The sequence below is a fragment of the Oncorhynchus gorbuscha genome, linkage group LG21 (genome assembly GCF_021184085.1).
Source record: "Oncorhynchus gorbuscha isolate QuinsamMale2020 ecotype Even-year linkage group LG21, OgorEven_v1.0, whole genome shotgun sequence".
NCBI lineage: Eukaryota > Metazoa > Chordata > Actinopteri > Salmoniformes > Salmonidae > Oncorhynchus > Oncorhynchus gorbuscha.
Window position 1 is genome coordinate 13,708,347 of NC_060193.1, and position 14,860 is coordinate 13,723,206.

Here is a 14,860-nt window from a genome sequence, read left to right on the forward strand (position 1 = left end):
GCCCTAGACTTCATTACCGGTCTGCCTTTGTCTGCGGGGAAGACTGTGATTCTTACGGTTGTCGATAGGTTCTCTAAGGCGGCACATTTCATTCCCCTCGCTAAACTTCCTTCCGCTAAGGAGACGGCACAAATCATTATCGAGAATGTATTCAGAATTCATGGCCTCCCGTTAGACGCCGTTTCAGACAGAGGTCCGCAATTCACGTCACAGTTTTGGAGGGAGTTCTGTCGTTTGATTGGTGCGTCCGTCAGTCTCTCTTCCGGGTTTCATCCCCAGTCTAACGGTCAAGCAGAGAGGGCCAATCAGACGATTGGTCGCATACTACGCAGCCTTTCTTTCAGAAACCCTGCGTCTTGGGCAGAACAGCTCCCCTGGGCAGAATACGCTCACAATTCGCTTCCTTCGTCTGCTACCGGGTTATCTCCGTTTCAGAGTAGTCTGGGTTACCAGCCTCCTCTGTTCTCATCCCAGCTTGCCGAGTCCAGCGTTCCCTCCGCTCAAGCGTTTGTCCAACGTTGTGAGCGCACCTGGAGGAGGGTGAGGTCTGCACTTTGCCGTTACAGGGCACAGACTGTGAGAGCCGCCAATAAACGCAGGATTAAGAGTCCAAGGTATTGTTGCGGCCAGAGAGTGTGGCTTTCCACTCGCAACCTTCCTCTTACGACAGCTTCTCGTAAGTTGACTCCGCGGTTCATTGGTCCGTTCCGTGTCTCCCAGGTCGTCAATCCTGTCGCTGTGCGACTGCTTCTTCCGCGACATCTTCGTCGCGTCCATCCTGTCTTCCATGTCTCCTGTGTCAAGCCCTTTCTTCGCACCCCCGTTCGTCTTCCCTCCCCCTCCCGTCCTTGTCGAGAGCGCACCTATTTACAAGGTACATAAGATCATGGACATGCGTTCGGGGACGGGGTCACCAATACTTAGTGGATTGGGAGGGTTACGGTCCTGAGGAGAGGAGTTGGGTTCCGTCTCGGGACGTGCTGGACCGTTCACTCATTGATGATTTCCTCCGTTGCCGCCAGGATTCCTCCTCGAGTGCGCCAGGAGGCGCTCGGTGAGTGGGGGGGTACTGTCATGTTTTGTCATTTATTATCTTGTCTTGTCCCTGTGCTTCCCATTCTATTCGTTTCCCTCTGCTGGTCTTATTAGGTTCTTTCCCTCTTTCTATCCCTCTCTCTCCCCCTCCCTCTCTCACTCTCTCGCTCTCTCTTCTCTCTATCGTTCCGTTCCTGCTCCCAGCTGTTCCTATTCCCCTAATCATCATTTAGTCTTCCCACACCTGTTCCCGATCCTTTTCCCTGATTAGAGTCCCTATTTCTCTCCTTGTTATTCGTTTCTGCCCTGTCGGTTCCTTGTCTAGAATTCACCGTGTTGTGTTTGTGTATCGCCCTGTCGTGTCGTGTTTTCCTCAGATGCTGCGTGGTGAGCAGGTGTCTGAGTCTGTTTGGTTCAAGTGCCTTCCCGAGGCAACCTGCTGTTCACCTGCTGTTCAAGATCGAGTCACCAGTTTGTCCTCGTCATTTCGAGTGAAAGTTGTGTTTTTTGATTGTATTTACTTTACTGGATTAAAGACTCTGTTTTCGCCAAGTCGCTTTTGGGTCCTCTTTCACCTGCATGACATTTTCAGTAAATGTTCCTGTCAGGTTCATTTGGTTGTTGTTTAGTAGTCACAGAAGAACACATCTTATGCAAATAAAGAAACTGGTTCAGGTCCAGGTTCATTTAACATAATTGTTTATATGCAAAAAGATACATAAAAGATGATGTAACAGAGAAAAATCTTGTTTACTTGGTTCCTGGTTCCTGTAACTTTCTCCAAGGGCATGGCTTCCGTTTGTATAAAAGTATCTGCTTTGTTTCACATTACTCTCCTTTGACTTCTTTGTCTCCGTCCTTGGGATAATCAAACACACTAAATTAAATTCCAAGCTTTTAGGATTCCTGTACATAAAGGGACACGGCACTACTTTTAAACATTCATTCTCCAGCACCATACCAGTGTCTACCAGTGGTGGCACTTTAAATGGGGAGGATAGTCTCATAGTAATGGCTGCAAAGGAATCAATGGAATGGTCTCAAACACATCACCTGGTTTCCATGTATTTGATACCCTTCAATTAGCTCCATTCCATTCATTATTATGAGCCCTTCTCCCCTCACCAGCCTCCTCTGGTGTCTACATTTGTGAAAATATGTATGATGAAAAGTGGTGAAGTGCTCTGTTAAAAACAGTCGATTCTGTCTTGTTGAAGGCATGGCTTCCCTCATGTCTGAGGAGCAGTTTCTGTGCTGTATCTGCCTGGACATCTTCACCAACCCCGTGTCCATCCCGTGTGGTCACAACTTCTGCCTGACCTGCATCAAAAGCTACTGGGACACCCGCGAGCGCTTCGAGTGCCCCCTCTGCAAGGAGAGCTTCCGCCGTCGGCCAGAGCTACGCATCAATCACGTTTTTAAGGACATCACTGAGCACTTCCAGAGGTCCCTAAAGGTGATGTATGGCATATATTAGGTGTATATATTATACTATTACAATATAATATTTATATTATTATTTATATGATATATATTATAAAGGTCAAAGCCCAGCAGGCAGATGAAGGCGATTATCAAGACATAGGAGTATTAGCGTCACAGTGTTCACCAGGGCTCGGTCCTGAGCCAGATGCAGTTTCCTGCGATGTCTGTACCGGGACGAAGCAGAGAGCTGTTAAGTCCTGTCTGGTGTGTCAGGGGTCGTACTGCGAGAACCACCTGGGGCCTCACCAGAGAGAGCCGGCCCTCCAGAGGCACAGGCTGACGGACCCAGCAACCTTCGCCACGCGAGGCCTGTGCCGGAAGCACGAGAGGCCCCTGGAGCTGTTCTGTAGGATGGACCAGACACCGGTGTGTGTGAGATGCAATGATACTGACCACAAGGGCCACAACACTATCCCAATGGAGAGAGAGAGCAAGAAGATGAGGGTAAGTTGAACATGTCCTACATAGGGAAGCATAACACAAAGTACCAGTCATAAGTTTGGACATGCCTACTCATTCAAGGGTTTTTCTTTATTTTTTACTATTTTCTACATTGTAGAATAATAGTGAAGACATCAACACTATGAAATAACACATATGGAATTATGGTAACCAAAAAAGTGTTAAACAAATCCAAATATATTTTACATTTGAGATTCTTCAAAGTGGCCACCCTTTTACCTTGATGACAGCTTTGTACAGTCTTGGCATTCTCTCAACCAGCTTCACCTGGAATGCTTTTCCAACAGTCTTGAAGGAGTTCCCACATATGCTGAGCACTGTTGGCAGGTTGTTCTTCACTTTGCGGTCCAACTCATCCCAAACCATCTCAATTGGGTTGAGGTCGGCTGTTTGTGGAGGCCAGGTCATCTGATGCAGCACTCCATCACTTTCCTTCTTGGTCAAATAGTCTTTATACAGCCTGGAGGTGTGTTGGTTCATTGTCCTGTTGAAAAACAAATGATAGTCCCACTAAACGCAAACCAGATGGGATGGCCTATCACTGAAGAATGCTGTGGTAGCCATACTGTTTAAGTGTGCCTTGAATTCTAAATAAATCACTGACAGTGTCACCGCGAAAGCACCACCACTCCATCACACCTCCTCCTCTATGCCTCACGGTGGAAGTCACACACACAGAGATCATCCATTCACCTACTCTGTGTCTCACAGTCACACAGTGGTTGGAACCAAAAATCTCAAATTTAGACTCATCAGACCGAAGGACAGATTTACACAGGTCTAATGTCCGTTGCTCGTGTTTCTTGGCCCAAGCAAATCTCTTCTTCTTATTGGTGTACTTTAGTACTGGTTTCTTTTGTTAGGTTCAATTCTCAGAGTAAAACCTGAACGGATATTTATGAAAGCGTAACCAAGTTTATTCTGCCCAGAGAGTCAATACAGCTGCATTCAGACAACACATGTTTCCACCACCAAAAGTATATATATATATATATATATATTCCAATTTAGTCACTCATCCTTCTCTCCAATCCTTGCATCTGTTATGGTCCCACAGGAAGATGAAGTGATAGGATAATAAACCATTGTTTCTCCCTTAAGAGTATCTGACCTGACCTCAACCCTCTTGAGGCCAAATCCAAAGATCTCCACCCGTATCCCCTATAGCAATCCTGTGACTTCCTGTGACCCAACACATTCCAAAGCCATCTGGTTCCTACAGATAACCATTAACTTCTGATGTAAAACCAGTCTCCTTCACTTCCTTAGACACTATACTTCCGAGTATAACAATGTTCCAAGTTTAACCCAGAATCTAACACTTTGCAGCAATTCGACCATGAAGGCCTAATTCACAGTGTCCTCTGAACAGTTGATGCTGAGATGTGTGAACTCTGTGAAGCATTTATTTAGGCTGCAATTTATGAGGCTAGTAACTCTACTGAACTTATCGAATGAAATCAAATTGTATTAGTCACATGTGCCGAATACAGCAAGTGAAATGATTACTTACAAGTCCCTAACAAACAATGCAGTTTAAAAAATATTGATAAGAATAAAAATAAAAGGAATAAGTAAATAAAGAGCAGCAGTAAAATAACAATAGACTATATACAGGGGGTATCGGTACAGAGTAAATGTGTAGAAGTTGTTTAGAGTCCTCTTGGACCTAGACTTGGCGCTCCGGTACTGCTTGCCGAGCGGTAGCAGAGAGAACAGTCTATGACTAGGGTAGCTGGAGTCTTTTCAAGGCCTTCCTCTGACACCGCCTGGTATAGAGGTCCTGGATGGCAGGAATCTTTGCCCCAGTGATGTATTGGGCCATGCGCACTACCCTCTGTAGTGCCTGGCGGTCGGAGGCTGAGCAGTTGCCATACCAGGCAGTGATGCAACTTGTCAGGATGCTCTCGATGGTGCAGCTGTAGAACCTTTTGAGGATCTGAGGACCCATGCCAAATCTTTTCAGTCTCCTGAAGGGGAATAGGTTTTGTCATGCCCTCTTCACGACTGTCTTGGTGTGCTTGGACAATGTTAGTTTGTTTTTGATGTGGACACCAAGGAACTTGAAGTTCTCAACCTGCTCCCCTAAAGCCCCATCGATGAGAATGGGCGCGTGCTCGGGCCTCCTTTTCCTGTAGTCCTCAATCATCTCCTTTGTCTTGATTACGTTGAGGGAGTGGTTGTTGTCCTGGCACTACACGGTCAGGTCTGTGACCTCCTCCCTATAGGCTCCCATCATTGTCAGTGATCACTGTTGTGTCATCTGCAAACCTAATGATGGTGTTGGAGGCGTTCCTAGCCATGCAGTCATGAGTGAACAGGGAGTATAAGAGGGGACTGAACACGCACCCCTGAAGGGCCCCTGTGTTGAGGATCAGCAGGGCGAATGTATTGTTACCTACCCTTACCACCTGGGGAAGGCCCGTCAGGAAGTCCACGATCCAGTTGCAGAGGGAGATTTTAAGTCCCAGGGTCCATAGCTTGTTGATTATCCTCTGAGGCAGAGGTAACTCTGGGTCTTCCTTTCCTGTGGTGGTCCTCGTGAGAGCCAGTTTCATCATAGCACTTGATGGTTTTTGCGACTCTACTTGAAGAAACTTTCAAAGTTCCTGAAATGTTCCGGATTGATTGACCTTCATGTCTTAAAGTCATGATGGACTGTCATTTCTCGTTGCTTGTTTGAGCTTTTATTGCTGTAATATAGACTTAGTTTTTTACCAAATAGGGCTATATTCTGTATACCACCCCTACCTTGTCACGACACAAATGATTGGCACAAACTCATTAAGAAGGAAAGAAATTCCACAAATGTACTTTTAATAAGGCACACCTGTTAATTGAAATGCATTCCAGGTGACTACCTCATGATGCTGGTTGAGAGTAGAATGTAGAACATAGTATAAATAAAGAAAAACCCTTGAATGAATAGGTGTGTCCAAACTTTTGACTACTACTGTAAAATAAGCCTTACATATTATATTTAATCAAAAACGCCTGTGGGGGTATGGTGTATGGCCAAAATACCACGGCTAAGGCCATTCTTTGGCAAGACGCAACTCAGAGTGCCTGGATACAGCCCTTAGTCGTGGTGTATTGGCCATATACCACAACCCCCTGAGGTGCATTTTTGCTATTATAAATTGCTTAACGATGTAATTAGAGCAGTAAAAATACCTATTTTGTCATACCCTTGGTCAGCCAATCAGCATTCAGGGTTTGAACCACCTAGTTCATAATAAAAAATAATGCCTGCAGGCTTTAAATATAGTGTTACCAAATTGTGTCTTGTATCAAAGTTTTGCAGACCAGTCCTACAGTTTTTTCTTCACAGACTCAGATGAAGAAGACTGAAGGAGATCTGTTGAAGATGGTTCAGGACAGACTGAGGAAGATGGATGAGATCAAACACTCAGTGGAGCTCAGCAAAGTGAGTTCTTAGGATAAGCATCCTGACTGTTGAGGGGTACCCCAAGGCTCAACTCTGGGTCCTCTGAATTTGTAATATTTCAAACTGTTTTTAAAGGAGCTACATGTAGAGTATTTGCATTGTAATTTAAGAAAATGTCAATAATACATCTGTAGTAATAGTGGAATGATAGTGTTTCACAATATTTTTTTAACCAAAAATGATTTTGGGCCAACACAAAATTCTAAAATATACACTCTCTATTTGACAACAAATGCCAGACTTGCTTCTGTTCTCAAGATGGGAAAATTTCACCCTCCCCTCTTACATCGGTGTCACTAAAAGGTGTAGTCATCTACGCCACAAGTACAACGAACAATGGAAGACTGGGGCAAGCGGCCAATGTAGAAATCACTCTGTCATTTCCTGGTTGCTAGAATTTGGCACTCTTCACTCAATTTCAGTTTAGGTGAGAACACAAGGACTAAATAATGTAGGCAATCATTATAGTATCTAAATCACCGTGAAATATATTTTCCATAACCAAAAATATTGTTTTTATGCTTGTTTGAAATTAAAGTAGTCTCCACCATGGTTCATGCTATTTGGGATCCTTGCGATATCGGATAGCACTAACCTCTCCACTTTGTTGCGGGGAAATTGAATGCAGGGGAGGTGGAAGATTTGTTTATATCCAGCTGAAGAGTTGTTGCAAGTCACCTAGCTTCCACATGGGTGAAACATTCTACATGTAGCACCTTTAAAACCTCTTAAGGATCGGGACACTTTGTCAGTAGAGTGAGTTCTTATGATAAGCATCCTGACTGTTATTGTTTTCATCTATGTGGTGTACTCCAGGGGTCAACTCTGGGTCCTCTGCAGTTTTATTTAATCAATATGTTTGTTTTTTATGAATATACATTAGCAAGACAATTCATTCAAAACCATTGCCTTTAATATTAAATTATTTTTTCCTTTGTTTGGTCTTGTAGATAAGTGCTGAAAAGGAGATTGAGGGCAGTGTACTAGTCTTTAGCAAACTGGTATGCTCCATCAAGAGAAGCCAGGCTGAGCTCATCGAGGTGATTGAGAAGAAGCAGAAAGCAGCAGAGAGGCGCGCTGAAGGGCTCATCAATGAGCTGGAGCGGGAAATCATTGAACTACAGAGAAGAAGCACTGAGCTGGAGCAGCTCTCACACACAGAGGACCAGCTCCACTTCCTACAGGTCAATGTCATTTATCTTAATACTGACACATTGATATAACATGTGATGTTGTACAATGACCCTGCCTTTCTTAATTTCCACTCTGAGGGGATAAATACATTTGAATCTAATTTAATTCATTTTAATTGAATGTTATACTCTTTTGTAGAGTTTTCCCTCTCTCTCCACTCCTCCACCCACCAAGGACTGGTCTGAGATCAGTGTATACTCCGATCTATGTGTGGATACTGTGAGGGCTGCTATGTCTCAGCTTGTGGACACCTGCAGAGACTTCGAAAATAGATTATGTGAAGCGGGTTAGTATATTTACTGCTGTAATATATATTAAGCATATATTATATGCTATATTCACTCATGTTGTAACTAGGGCAACAAGGTTTTTATTGCATTTTTATTGTTAACACTTATTCATTCTTATTCCAGAGCTGAGGAGAACCCAGCAATATGCAGGTGAGTCAATGCGTGTGTGTGTAAATGAATGAATTAATCATTTAATCAGTCAATAAATTAGCCAATCAATCAATTAATCAATTGATACATTATTGTGTAAATAAGATTATGACTCAAGTACATACCATTGAAATATCATATTTCAAAACATACATATCTTACATTTAACTTACATAACTTAAGTACAATAACTTTGACCTTCCACAGTGGACGTCACTCTGGATCCAGTCACAGCCGCCTCGTGGCTCGTCCTGTCCTCCGATGGGAAGCAGGTGAGTCTGGGATACCAGCAGAACCACTCCCTTCCTGCTGACCCTCGGAGGTTTGACTCCTGCGTCTGTGTGCTGGGAAAGCAAGGCTTTGCCACCGGGAGGCACTACTGGGTAGTCCAGGTAGGTGATGATTTAAAAAGCAAACTAATCTAAACTAACCAACATGAGCTTTGGCGCAACCAAAAATACTATGAATGTTGTATGAGAATAGGCATGACTCTCCCTCTCAACATTACAGTGCAGGGAGAAGAAACATTTTAAATTGAACTGCTGTCTGTCTACCCCTGCTCTTCAGGTGGGCGACAAGACAGACTGGGATGTGGGCGTGGCTAAAGAGTCTGTCAACAGGAAGGGGAGTGTCACGGTGAGGCCGGACCAAGGCTACTGGGCTGTGTGCCGGAGGAAAGGCAGCCATCTTAGCGCATGTGCCGGGCCATCTGTCCCCCTTCACCTGAGAAAGAAGCCGCGGAAGGTTGGGGTGTTTGTGGATTTCGAGGAGGGATTGGTCTCCTTTTACAATATGGAGGCGAAGGCTCATATTTATAGTTACAGGGGATGTGGCTTCACTGAGACACTGTATCCGTATTTTAACCCCTGTCTCCATGACGACGGGAAGAACACTGCCCCATTGGTTATCTGTTCTGTGGAAGGGGAGGCGGGGCCTATACAGGAAGTTGCGAGGTCTAATATCCCGCCCGCGGCTCTGGCGTTGGCTGGGAGGAGCCGTCAATCATCTGTTGGCTCTGTTTCGCAACACTTCTGAGGCTGTTATCTGACAAGGGACTTTGAGAGATACTTCTGAAAAATACTACCTGTGTTGATGGACAGAACCAATGACATAAGCATAAGAGTTAAATTATGATTTTGTATCCAGATTTGGTAGAATTGATTCTTATATTTCATAGCTTATTGCGCAATCTCACCTTGAGATTGTTTTCTTACTAGCTTTCTACATTTTGAGGAGAAAGAAAGAAATGAGAGGATAGAGAGAGAAAAGGGAGGAGTGTAGAACAGGTAGGTGGTTACGGGCAAAACAAAACAGACGTTGTATGTGATGCTCGTGTATGTGATGCTCGTGTATGTGATGCTCGTGTATGTGATGCTCGTGTATGTGATATGATTTCATGTCTGTTCGAACACAGGGGTTCCCTGAGAGAGAAAGAGAGCAGGGTTAGAAAGAGGGAAAGGAGAGTGAGGAAAGGAGGGAGAGAGACAGAGAGGTGTGAGAGAGCGGGAGGGTGGGGTGTAGAAAGCATGTGAGATTGAAGAGAATGCTAGACAGGGAGGGAAAAGTGAGAGAAAAGAAACAGAAAAAGGAGTAACTTCCTCATTGCTACATGAAAACATAGAAATACAATTTATTGCAAAGGTAAGATTTAAGATTTAGATTTCAACTGTTGTAACATTTTAATTCCCAATGTTGTATCCTTAATTTGATCAAAATTGGTAATGTGGGGAAAATGTTTTTGAAGACATTATTGTTATGATCATAATAGCATATTTCTGTCACTTTACTGCTCTGTTTGATTAACATCTTTATGTAATAAACTCACTTTGTGAATAAAGAGACTTTTCCCCAAGGTGCAAGTAGCCTTCTCTAGGATTGTACATTTGTATGTTTTTAAACAATGTACTTCTATGGTGGAGTCAGATAAAGTCACCCAGATATTATCTTTACAATCCATTAAGTTCCAAGGACATTACTAATATAGACCAGTGGATGCAGTTTGGTGCAATTTCATATATACATGAATATATGGAATTTCCTACATGCTTGAATACACACAAAATTATGTGTGCGGCACTATACTGTGTGTGTGTGTGTGTGTGTGTGCGCATGTGCGCATGTGTGTATGTGATCAAATCAAATCAAATCTAATTTTATTTGTCACATACACGTGGTTAGCAGATGTTAATGCGAGTGTAGCGAAATGCTTGTGCTTCTAGTTCCGACAATGCAGTGATAACCAACAAGTAATCTAACTAACAATTCCAAAACTACTGTCTTATACACAGTGTAAGGGGATAAAGAATATGTACATAAGGATATATGAATGAGTGATGGTACAGAGCAGCATACAGTAGATGGTATCGAGTACAGTATATACATATGAGATGAGTATGTAGACAAAGTAAACAAAGTGGCATAGTTAAAGTGGCTAGTGATACATGTATTACATAAGGATGCAGTCGATGATGTAGAGTACAGTACATACGTATGCATATGAGATGAATAATGTAGGGTAAGTAACATTATATAAGGTAGCATTGTTTAAAGTGGCTAGTGATATATTTATATATATATATATATATATATATATATATATATATATATATATATATATATATATTTCAATATTTATATTGATGGGAGTGTGTATCCCACAGATGGTTGCTCAGTAGTGATGATGCATTCCTCTCATCCCCCTCCTCTCCTCCCTCTCTCCTCCTCTTCTTCCCTCTCCTCCTCCTTGCCTCCCCTCTTCCTGTGTCCAGATGGCTTCGATAGCCTCAGCCACCTCCCCCCTCCCACTCTATCTCTTCTAGCCAATCCATTAGCTCATTTCTTCTTCAACCTCCTCCTTCTCTCCTCCACATCCCTCACTTATATCTCAATCTATACAACCTGTACAGTAGATGCTACTCATTAGAAGCTGCTTTAATATCATTACTTAACACTGACATCAAACTATAAATTCCATCAATGCATTTAATTTCGGCCTGCTTCCAGGGTCAGTTTAGAATACTATGATTCTAAGACTATAGACTATCTTCCTCTGTAAATCAGAGTTCATTGTCAATCTCTCTTCTGAAGGGTTATTTAAGTGATAACGCCAGAGAAGCCGGTGTTTGGAGGATATGTTGGCATGGGTTAGGCCCGAGAAGAGTTGAGGGTCGGCAAACCATGCCAATACTCTGCATCGTCCAAACACCGGCTTCACTTTTTCCACGTTTTGATAAGTCACAGCCTTATTCTAAAACGGATTCAATAAAAAAAATCCTCATCAATCTACACACAATACCCCATAGTGACGAAGCAAAAACAGTTTTTTTTGTAATTTTGGAAATGTATAATAAAAAAAAAAAACAGAAATACCTAATAACAGAAAAAACGTTTTTGCTTCGTCATTATGGGGTATTGTTCTTTTATACAGGTAACGAGTTCAAACAAGTGCAGTTAATACAGGTAATGAGTGGAGAACAGGAGGGATTCTTAAAGAAAAACTAACAGGTCTGTGAGAGCTGGAATTATTACTGGTTGGTAGGTGATCAAATACTTATGTCATGCAATAAAATGCAAATGAATTACAATGTGATTTTCTGGATTTTTGTTTTAGATTCCGTCTCTCACAGTTGAAGTGTACTTACCTATGATAAAAATTACAGACCTCTACATGCTTTGTAAGTAGGAAAACCTGCAAAATCGGCAGTGTATCAAATACTTGTTCTCCCCACTGTATTTATCTCCTACAGGGTCAAGGTTGGGGAGGACCACCTGACCACCTGACTCCACAGCTCCCAACTGACAGAGGGACAGAGAGAGATGGACACCTGTTCATTTGGAACACTCAGACATGTGTTACTAATCTGGTAACACAGGTTGGGGACCTGGACAAGTTTGGGTGCAAGAGGGGTTGGATCAAAGCCACAGCCCAAAGGTGGGTTCCAAGGGATCGGGCATCTACCATCCACTATTCAGATTCAGTGGGTTTGGATCAATTGACCCTCTGAGTTTCAACCTTCTCACAAATTCTGGAAGGATTTAAACTATGATTTAACAGATTACTGTGTGGTTGAGACAAGAAGACTGCAAAGACAGACATTGGTTTACTGGAATTTGTCATATCTTCACAAAGGATAGTTTTTTAAAACTGAAACTGTGTGTGGAAACTGACATCTTCAATTGTCAAAACAGATAAACTAACATCCCCAGAACACCCAAGAGTTCACAACCATTTCAGACAATATGCACTGCCTTCCTCTTCCTTGTTCATCTTTGCCCCGCCCCATAATGTCCGTAAGCCCCACCTTGTTCCTTGGACTAATTCTGTTCCTCCAATTTGGTCCCCCGAGGGCCAGGGCTCAGAATGACACTGAGCCAATCGTGTTGGAGGGGAAGTGCCTGGTGGTTTGTGACTCCACACCCTCATCGGAACCTTCGGGTAACGCTCTGGGGATGTCGGTGCGGTCGGGGACTGGTCGAGTGGCATTCTCCGCTGTCAGGAACACCAACCACGAACCCTCAGAGATGAGCAACCGTACTATGACCATATATTTTGACCAGGTTAGTGAGTGTGACAATAAAACATTAACATCCAGGATACTGAATACCTATACAGGCCAAAAGTGAGTGACACATTTCACCACCAACTGTACGTCAATGAGAGCTTAAGGTAAACTGCTACACCAACTAATTCACCATCTCTCTCTTTCTCTCTGCCTCCGCCCGCTCTCTCTTTCTCTCTGTCTCTCTCTCCTTTACTTCTTCTCCCCCACCCCTCTCCATCATCTCTCTTTCTCTCCTTTACTTCTTCTCCCCCACCCCTCTCCATCTCTCTCTTTCTCTCCTTTACTTCTTCTCCCCCACCCCTCTCCGTCTCTCTCTTTCTCTCCTTTACTTCTTCTCCCCCCACCCCTCTCCGTCTCTCTCTTTCTCTCCTTTACTTCTTCTCCCCCACCCCCCCACTCTCTCTTTCTCCCCTCTCCCTCTCTCCATCTCTTCTTTCTCTCTTTACTTCTTCTCCCCCACCCCTCTCCGTCTCTCTCTTTCTCTCCTTTACTTCTTCTCCCCCACCCCTCTCCGTCTCTCTCTTTCTCTCCTTTACTTCTTCTCCCCCACCCCTCTCCGTCTCTCTCTTTCTCTCCTTTACCCCTCTCCGTCTTCTTTTCTCCCCCTCCCCCACCCCTCTCTGTCTCTCTCTTTCTCTCCTTTACTTCTTCTCCCCCACCCCTCTCCGTCTCTCTCTTTCTCCCCTTTACTTCTTCTCCCCCCACCCCTCTCCGTCTCTCTCCTTCCCTTTCTCTCTCTCAGATCTTTGTGAATGTGGGCAGCCATTTTGATCCAGCACGGAGCATCTTCGTGGCGCCTAGAACAGGAGTCTATAGTTTCTGTTTCAACGTGGTCAAGGTCTATAACCGACAGACCATTCAGGTGAGACAAACACGAGGACACAAATACAAAGTTGACACCCTACACAAAACAATGTCAGGGTGTGCATAGGAAGTTAAGGTAATTGGAAAGACCATGATTAATCTTGTTCCTTGTCTCCTGCCCCCTCTATCTCTCTCTATTCTATATCGCTCTCTCTCCCTCTACCCCTCCACCTCCCTTTCCCCTCCCCCTCCCTCTATCCCTTTCTTTCAGGTGAGTCTGGTTTTAAATGGACATCCAATCATCTCAGCCTTTGCCGGGGACCAAGACGTGACCAGGGAAGCAGCCACCAACGCTGGCTTGGTCACCATGGAGAGAGGAGATAAGGCTTATCTCAAACTGGAGAGAGGGAACCTGATGGGCGGGTGGAAATACTCCACCTTCTCTGGGTTTCTGGTGTTTCCTTTGTAAGAAGGGATGGGGGAAGGGGAGGGAGAGAAGAGGGGGGGGATGTGGGGAGATAGGAGTGAGAGAATAAGAGATGGGTAAGCAAGTGAGTGATGGGATAGATAGAGAGGACGTGAGAGATAGAGAGAGAGAGAGAGAGGATAGGATGTGAAAGAGATAGAGGACAAGACAGACTGAGGAGGAGTTGGTATAACAAAGGAGGAGGAGTTTGTATTACAAAGGAGGAGTTTGTATCACAAAGGGGGAGGAGTTTTGTATTACAAAGGAGTTGGTATAACAAAGGAGGAGGAGTTTGTATTACAAAGGAGGAGTTTGTATCACAAAGGGGGAGGAGTTTTGTATTACAAAGGAGGAGTTTGTATCACAAAGGAGGAGGAGTTTGTATCACAAAATCCTGAATGGTACCATTTTGCGTTAGACTTTTTTCTATACACTGCTCCAGCATATGAATGATACTGTAGATCGTACAGTAGGTGTCATGCTTATGTAGTTATGTATTGTGGATCGTATTCAACTTCCTTTGATGCATGAAATGCTAATAATGACATAATAATAATAATTACATAGAAATAATAATTGTTCTAAAGGTAATAAAATACAAAGGAATCTTTGTAGGTAAAGATCAATCAAGCTTAACTGAATGAACAACAGAGACAGAATGTAATCTGGCATTTTATTGTATAGTTTTGGGGTATGGCCTTGTCGCCGAGGAATGCTACTTGGAGCCAGATGATGATGACAGGTAGCCCAATGATGGGCAGCTGGCATCGAACCATCCCACCCCCCTACTCTGAAATACTTTATGAATGCAGGCCCAGATCACAAATGTAATCATAAGGGTGACACTGTAACTGAATAATAGAAGTTGACCTTACCACAGATCTAGGATCAGATTCTATGATTCTATGCTCCCTATGATAACCTCAACCGTTAAGGAGATTACATCAAATCTAACTCTGAATCA

General features: G+C 43.6%; 1 protein-coding gene across 2 annotated transcripts; it reads left to right on the forward strand.

Annotated features, from left to right (window-relative positions):
* Nucleotides 1-1,556: 1,556 nt before the first annotated feature.
* On the forward strand, nt 1,557-13,899 carry LOC124007784 (cerebellin-1-like). 2 transcript variants are annotated; one of them, XM_046318543.1, is made up of 10 exons: nt 1,557-2,491; nt 2,578-2,964; nt 6,314-6,409; nt 7,381-7,614; nt 7,763-7,910; nt 8,038-8,064; nt 8,272-8,456; nt 8,632-9,705; nt 11,811-11,995; nt 12,417-12,545. In XM_046318543.1, the coding sequence occupies exons 1-8, from the start codon at nt 2,255-2,257 to the stop codon at nt 9,097-9,099; spliced, it is 1,782 nt and encodes a 593-aa protein (XP_046174499.1). In that variant the 5' UTR covers nt 1,557-2,254; the 3' UTR covers nt 9,100-9,705; nt 11,811-11,995; nt 12,417-12,545. The 2 variants fall into 2 exon arrangements, with proteins under 2 accessions (XP_046174499.1, XP_046174500.1); XM_046318544.1 differs by lacking the exons at nt 1,557-2,491; nt 2,578-2,964; nt 6,314-6,409; ... (2 more) ...; nt 8,038-8,064; nt 8,272-8,456 and adding exons at nt 13,369-13,488; nt 13,702-13,899 and having other exon boundaries at nt 9,115-9,705; nt 11,811-12,621.
* The last annotated feature ends 961 nt before the right edge of the window (nt 13,900-14,860 follow it).

What these genes read in the sequence shown, in the direction of transcription:
- LOC124007784 (XM_046318543.1), top strand. Translation starts at nt 2,255, where the DNA reads ATGGCTTCCCTCATGTCTGAGGAGCAGTTTCTGTGCTGTATCTGCCTG. An exon ending in ACTTCCAGAGGTCCCTAAAG is followed by an intron (nt 2,492 to 2,577) that starts GTGATGTATGGC and finishes TATATTATAAAG; the next exon opens with GTCAAAGCCCAGCAGGCAGA. An exon ending in AAATAGATTATGTGAAGCGG is followed by an intron (nt 7,911 to 8,037) that starts GTTAGTATATTT and finishes TTCTTATTCCAG; the next exon opens with AGCTGAGGAGAACCCAGCAA.